Genomic DNA, 7,466 nt, shown 5'->3' with positions numbered 1-7,466 from the left:
ATATCCATGAATGAGAAATCGGGTTGGACCAGGTGTGGGATTCAAAAATTCAAGAACGGGTTCGCTTTTATTTCAACTCACCAACAACGAGTTCCCTCATTTCAGAAAGGACTGTAAACTTATAGTTCTTAACTATACGTCATATTTAGTAATTTATGTCGCTAACTAAGCAACATTTAACATGATATGTTTCACATAAATCTAATACATGACAACTGAAACGCCAAATATAACACTAGTCGACATCTCAAAAAAAATTTGCTGAATATCAGGCGAGCCTCCTAAATTCTTCCAATTGGTTCCACGCAACATTCTTTATGAGCTATTTTACACCATCTTACGTTCACATAACGGCAATAATTTTAAACCTAATACAATAATAGATAGCTCATCAATATTAATCGAAAACTAGAATGAGGTTACGAATTATAAATGTAATAAAATTAAATATTTTGGTTTACTTCACTAGTACACTCTGAACCAAAAACTCTGAGTAACTAATCTGTTTGAAAATACTTTTTACTGATCATAGCTTTCTACGCTACTAATCTCCTCTTAAAATTTATAATAAATTTTCTTTGCACTAGCCGGAAAAACAAAGTTGACATATGAACAAAAGCAGATTATGATTTAACCTCTTCACTCGAGACCACTGGAAAAATGGGGTCACTTGGGCAGAGATGTTTGGAGTTGGTCAAGAACAGTGAAATCTGATCCAATGAAAGTCATATCAGTCGAGACCATGCCCTGACATTTATTATTTGCACTAGCCAGAAAAACAAAGCTGACATATGAACCGAAGCCGGTTATAATTAATGACTGTTTGAGGCGGCAAAGTCTGAATAATCAGTACAATAAGCCAATTAGTACATCCCTGATACAGACGTTTCTACTCCAAGTATACAAACCGCGTCTTAGTAATTTTGTTTGGGTTTTTATCGAGTGTGTTGACCTTTTTCCCTACTTTAGTACATTAACTGAGTGACCTAACTAGAGTACCTTATATATACATATATTTGTTAATATATGGTCGCCAGAATTTGGTCTTTTATCTTCATAACGTTTCCGCATGACATCTGTGGAACCCGCCATGTTTATTTGTTTCACAGAGTTTGTATTATTCTATTCTTACTCTTTCGAGCACAAAATGAGGCCGTTTGTTTTGACAAGAAAATTAACTTGAAGTGGAAACATCTGTTCTGGGGATGCGCTAATCAAATTATTGAGGTAATTATTCAGACATTGCCCCAAAAACAGTCATTATCGTGCCGGCGATTTGGCGTGAAGAGATTACTTGCACGAAACCCGCATGCACTCAAATGTCGGTTTCGTTTTTCTGGCAAATGCAAAAAAAAATGGTAATATATATTTGATGAAGAGATTACAATAACGCGTAAGGTTGTGATAAATATGAAATATTGTGAACTGAATAGTTTGTCGAAGCTTTTGGTTCAAAATGGATTGGTGTTGTTGTATCAAAACGTACAGAAAATATAACTATCTTATTTTAATGGCGTAGAAAAAGAGCGTTCGCGTCAAGCAATAAGTAGTTATACAGAGTCTAACAGTAAGGATTCGTAAAAATAGGTTAGGATTTACATATTTATATCGGGGAAAAGAAAGTCAATTAGACGGCTTAACATATGGCGAACCACGGACTCTCGTGAGGTTACCAGTCCTCATCGGGTATGGGATAGTTAGCCAGTTTTAGATGCATGAACTCGATGGTAGAGGAAGCCATAAACAACCAGCAGATACTATTTTGGCTTTTAAACAGTATCATATGGTATCTATATTATTGGAAAAAGTTCAAAATTATTGCAAATGTGGACATGCGATGGTGTAAAACAGCTCATAAAAACTGAAAACCAGAATATATAGATTCGAGATTTCATTTCCCCTCCTTATCCATATATAAATAGAATAATTACATTTCTTTTTGTTGTTTTTATATTTCGTTTACCAATGTACCAAATTAAAAATTAAAGTACAGAAAATGACAAAGCTATATTTTTAAATACTAGATTTATAATTCAACTATTTCCTAGAATGAAATTACTTGTCAGTACCGTGCTTATTGCGAGTATCGCTGTTCTTTTCATCGATTCAGTGAATTGTACTGGACAGCGTATGATCTGTACAGTTCCAGACAAAAATCCAAATGGCGAACGGGAGGAGTCTATCTGCACATTAGATTACAAGAATATAAATGCTACTATTAAAAAAATTATGGAACAAGGCAAGAGCAATATTAATTAGAAATATTGATAAGTCAATAATTTCACTCGACGTACTTACCTATATTATAATTTGATCGTAAAAACTTAGATTCGCCATTTTTTCCTCAGCAAAAGACTGAGTTCCATTACATTGTGCTATTTCATTGTCAGTAAAAATTGTCATTGTCTCTTCGCATTAAAATTATATTTTTTTATACCAAAATAATACTATTCTGACAGCTACTAACTTGGTAATCGTAACGTTGATAATCAAATATCTACAAAAATCACTAAACGATTTTTTGTAAAATGTAACAATATGACCTGACAAAAATTGCCATAATGTTTTCTTCAAATAAAATGAAACTTTTGAAGTCTATTTTCCCTTTCAGATCTAAATTACGTGGTTCCAATGGTAGAGAGAGAGGAGAGAAGAAAATTTAAAATAGGTGAGTATTTTCTCAATTTTAGTTCTATTACGAGTTAGGGGACTGTCTGTTTCAGCCAAGTGAATATACCACCATAAGGTTTCAGTCCCCTACACAACTTGATGTGAAATAGGCAAACAAAATTAGTTACCTTCATATTGGTACACACACTTCTGGAACGTCCGGATCAGAGCTCACACAATGAAAATGAAAACTGATAATTTATATTATCAATGATTAATATTTTATATTAGAAAAGTGAGTAGAAATGTTTGCTTTACTATATTTGAGAACACAAACTCGTCCTATTGATTCCGCCCGTCTTATTTGTTTTAGCTTGATATTGAATATTTGTAAGAGATTTTATATAACAGAGAAAAAAAAATTTTTGGGACAACATTGCTATTTTCATAATGCTATCATTTGCGTTCAGCAATGGAAGAACAGCGAGTAATAATGAGCAATGCAATAAGTGAACTACTCGAAAGAATCATTAAATTAGAAGAAATTGCAGCTGGAGCTAATCAATCTTTCCCGTTGATTCTTCCTGGAATTACTGAACTAGGTTTGTTACCTGCTTTAGCTTTGAACACAGTAAAGATAAACGCCAAATAATTCACGTTAGTAAACTGTGAAAAAATTGTGAAAAATAAGTCGCATTTCAATGATTAATTATCCAGCTCCGTTTAGAACAGTGGTTTTCAAACTTTTTAAGCCATGCCCTCTTTTCAAGTCTCGCGCCCCACCTCAAAAATAATTAGCTATCAAAAAACTACAAATACAAGATAATAGGGCGAAAGTATGTTTTACTCAAAAACACATTGAAAACACGTGGATGGATCGCAATCTCTGAACAGTAAAAATCTGAATATCCAAAATAAGGCGGGCTAGATATAAATTAACAAATATTTTTATTTTTAATTAGCTTCACGCCCCCCAACCTGAAAAATTGTTTACGTCCCCTTGTGGGGCGCGTTTTGAGAACCACTGGTTAACAGTTAAAGGAATCTAAATATCACGATAAAAATCGCAATGAACGAGAAATAAATAAATGTGAAAATAAAATTTCGATTGGTATTCTTATTTGCATTGCGTTTTTGTTTACTTTTTCATTTTAAAATGTAGCCTATGAATCGTTAGAGAATCATAGAAACCAATTCTGAGATGATTTTAAATCATAACTAGACTGTTCAACAAGTCTTTGACTGTATCCAATTGTTCTGTAAACATCCGCAATTTTAACCGGATTAATTCGCAGTCAATCACAGTCGCATAAAGCAGGGGTGTGCAACCTTTAAACTAATAACTGGGTCAAACCGCGGGCCATACCGGGCCGTGCTAGTAGTTGCAGGTCCAAACATTTTGAATCTCGATCTTATGACATGCGTTGTTCGTTTTGCACAAGCTCTTGCAGCGCAAAGGAATTATTTTTGCATACTAGATTAAACTAAATTAAAAACATTTTTTTTCAAAAATGTTTTTCCACGAGCAGCACAATTTTTTCTTGTGGGCCGCATTCGGCCCGCGGGCTGCAGGTTGCACGCTCCTAATATAAAGCATCATAGGAAAATGAGCCATAACACACTTATTTCAATTCTCATGATTTATCCGTTGCTGCTTGTTTTAAATTACAGATATTGTACGTTATGACGGAAGAATATATATACCTTGGTTATGCGAAAAGGTTGACATGGCAACAGCGATCGCCAAATGTAAACAATTTGGTGGAGAACTCGCAAATATATACAACCAGATTCATATGGACAATATAATGACATTCATTCGCGATAACAAGTTGGGCGAGCGACGATATAAATATTTTTTGCTCGGCATGACCTATGACCCTATGGTGAGTCGTCTGTATCGCTTTTAATAACATTGTCGTTTGTAATCAATGACAAATATCAGTTGTGATGTCGTTATAGTAAACAATGGTTAACTTTTTGTAAATAAGTATGTTTTAGGTCCACAACTGGGCACCCCCTTTTTATGTGTACCAGGTTAGGTTTTATAAAGGTTAATTTTGAGATAAAAAAAAATCATGTTCTAAGTCGACTCAGTAAAACTTGTCTGTGGGAACTGATTGAGCATAACTCGAACCCATGAGCTTCGATATATGATTTGAAAATAATCGGGAAAATGTCCATAGAGTTTAAATATAAATGCATTGTAATAATAATTGGATATTGTTTAATTACTTCTTTCTAGAATCAGATTCTTCGTCTCCGAAATGGAACAGCGGTATCACAAACTGACTTCAGATGGTCCTACCATCATCCATACCTCGGAAAGAAATATCGTAAATACAGAAACGTTTATGTCGTAATTGAAAAAGGTTTAACAGTCCCATTTCAATACTTCATGAACCTCAAGGAAAAAAAGTCCTACGGAGTCCTGTGTGAAATTTAAACTCTTCATGAATAGCGAATGGTAAAACGCACAACTAGGAACAAGACGAAAAACTCCTTTCTTGCCAAACGTGAATTCGGACACAAACAAGCATTTGTTCAAATATGCGTAGAAACTAATGCAAAGATTTCTGCCAAGTGATTCTTGTAACGTTCAGTTTGTAAATTTGCAAAAAGGTGAAAACATATAAATAGTGTTATATCCACAGCTGTTACCCATACGAAACCAGTAGGCCAACCTGGTACCATTCGGCCGTCAGGCCACCGCTGGTGATCCAATGCATTCTTTACTTCGACAGCTAGCATGCTAATTTAATATTATCTATTGTACCTGATATTTTATCGGTATTCATTGTCTAACACTTCACAATACAACCACGTTGATGGCTAGGTCACCTTCAAAATTCTCCAGCTATTCTGCAGAACAAAACATTCGTTTCAGGTATCCCAGTGTAAACGGAGATTCGCTGATCTTACGGCTCATTTAATACACGATAATTTCTATTTCTAGTAATATTATTAATAGATGTCAGTTTGTTAGTTGGATAATTTTCAAAATTCCTATGATTTTCACCATTATTAACAGTAATTTTAACATTCTCCTCCCAATCTGTTGGATTAGACGTTAGGACGTCAGGTGTCACTGCTCGATAAACAGTTTTGGTTTCCCGCGGCTTTCCTTCCGCAGTAATGTAAATATATATATATCATTTTTACCTATTTTTTTTGCATGGTTTTTATTTTTTAATTGTTGGAAAAATAAACTTGACTTGGGTTGAATGCTAGGCCAAGTAAGATTCGAACCAGAGATAAAGTCCGTTTTAAGCGTTTTAGCAGTCTGTTAGTTTCCTCTTCGAAACCCTTAGCTTTTTTAGCCTGTTCTTTTATGCGGCATTTGGTAGTTTTATGACTTGTTTATAACACCTTAATACTACCTCAAACAAGGGATTTTGCACTAAAATATATACCAGATATATTACCTTCCACATTTTAGTTGTGATGAAATTACAACCTTTTATCGGAAAGAGAGAATATTCACTGAATTCAAACCTGGAACCTATGGTAATATTCTTTATAAAACAGTGAAATTAGTGGCCAGTCCTCATTAAAACAGGACTCGAAGTTTAATTCATCATATTCATTATTAGAATAAATACTGTACCTTGTACATATTTTACGCCATTGGTATAATTTCGCAATTTGAAGTAATAATTATTGACATCAATAACTAATAAAAATTATTGTTGCAAATCAAAATTTCAGCTACCTGTCCAGTGACCATACAATTTTAAAATCGTTTCGGCATACTTTGGATATTGAAACGTAACATAAGTCATTGCATGTACTACATTATAGACGTAAGACTTTCCACCAATGATTTCCCTACACCCAATATAGGGGGTGAAATTCACTCTAAAATTTTGCCATTTGAGGGAGGTATTTTGCTTTGTATATGCTTTAGTATTATCAATATTATTTAGATTTTCAATACAGTATTACATTAATACTTATTCATGAACATATAATAAACTGCTTGACCTGTACAAAAACGGGAATGCCTATAACACCAAATAGAGCAAATAATGCAACTTAAAGAAAAATAATGAGTTCCGAAATAGGCAAGAAGAGGAATTTGACGAAAAAGGTTGACCTACTCACAAATGATAACAGTTTTCTAAAACACGATTCCCGGCCTCGTAAATTAAAAAATAGATAATATATTGAACCTTGGGCGTCGCTGCGTGATAGCCCGCTTTGGTTGGTGACGAAAAGAGTTGGGACCACTGGTCTAGTATATGCTGTTGTAACTCACCAATGACATACATTTGATGTATCGCTGCTAAGAGAAGGCCGTTAAAATTGCAATAAAATAGAGGGATCTTGAGATATAATTCTTGTTTCATCATAAAACTAAGCATTATGAAATTCGGACAATGACAGGATGCCACAAAGCTCACAGAAAACATGAGGTTAACATTTCAATTGACCAACTTTCAAATATTTATTAAGACTGGCAGCTCGTTAATCATACCCAGTATGTGTAACAGGTAATTCCATTACATTTTACGGCCTCTGTATTAGAAATGTATATAAAATATAGATACCTCTGATGTCACTGCCTAGTGATGGGCAATTTTTTGTAAGCAACTTTTTGAAAAGAGAATCGCTTTTTATCGATCGGAATATGGAAATCAAATAAGTAGGAATATTGAATAGTAAGTATTATTAGCTAATTACAAAAATTCTCAACAACATTACAACATTTTGAATCTCGATCTTATGACATGCGTTGTTCGTTTTGCACAAGCTCTTGCAGCGCAAAGGAATTATTTTTGCATACTAGATTAAACTAAATTAAAAACATTTTTTTTCAAAAATGTTTTTCCACGAGCAGCACAATTTTTTCTTGT

At 34.0% G+C, this 7,466-nt stretch overlaps 1 protein-coding gene across 1 annotated transcript; it reads left to right on the top strand.

The window, feature by feature from the left end:
- The first annotated feature begins 2,000 nt into the window (after positions 1–2,000).
- On the top strand, positions 2,001–6,537 carry LOC120328448 (uncharacterized). The gene is made up of 5 exons (XM_039394937.2): positions 2,001–2,239; positions 2,612–2,668; positions 3,081–3,212; positions 4,282–4,496; positions 4,856–6,537. Exons 1-5 carry the CDS (start codon positions 2,050–2,052, stop codon positions 5,054–5,056), a joined length of 795 nt encoding a protein of 264 aa, XP_039250871.2. The 5' UTR covers positions 2,001–2,049; the 3' UTR covers positions 5,057–6,537.
- Positions 6,538–7,466: the final 929 nt, after the last annotated feature.

Source organism: Styela clava, chromosome 7 (genome assembly GCF_964204865.1).
Source record: "Styela clava chromosome 7, kaStyClav1.hap1.2, whole genome shotgun sequence".
Lineage (NCBI taxonomy): Eukaryota > Metazoa > Chordata > Ascidiacea > Stolidobranchia > Styelidae > Styela > Styela clava.
The sequence above is the reverse complement of the archived record's forward strand: the minus strand, read 5'-3'. Positions and strand labels throughout refer to the sequence as shown.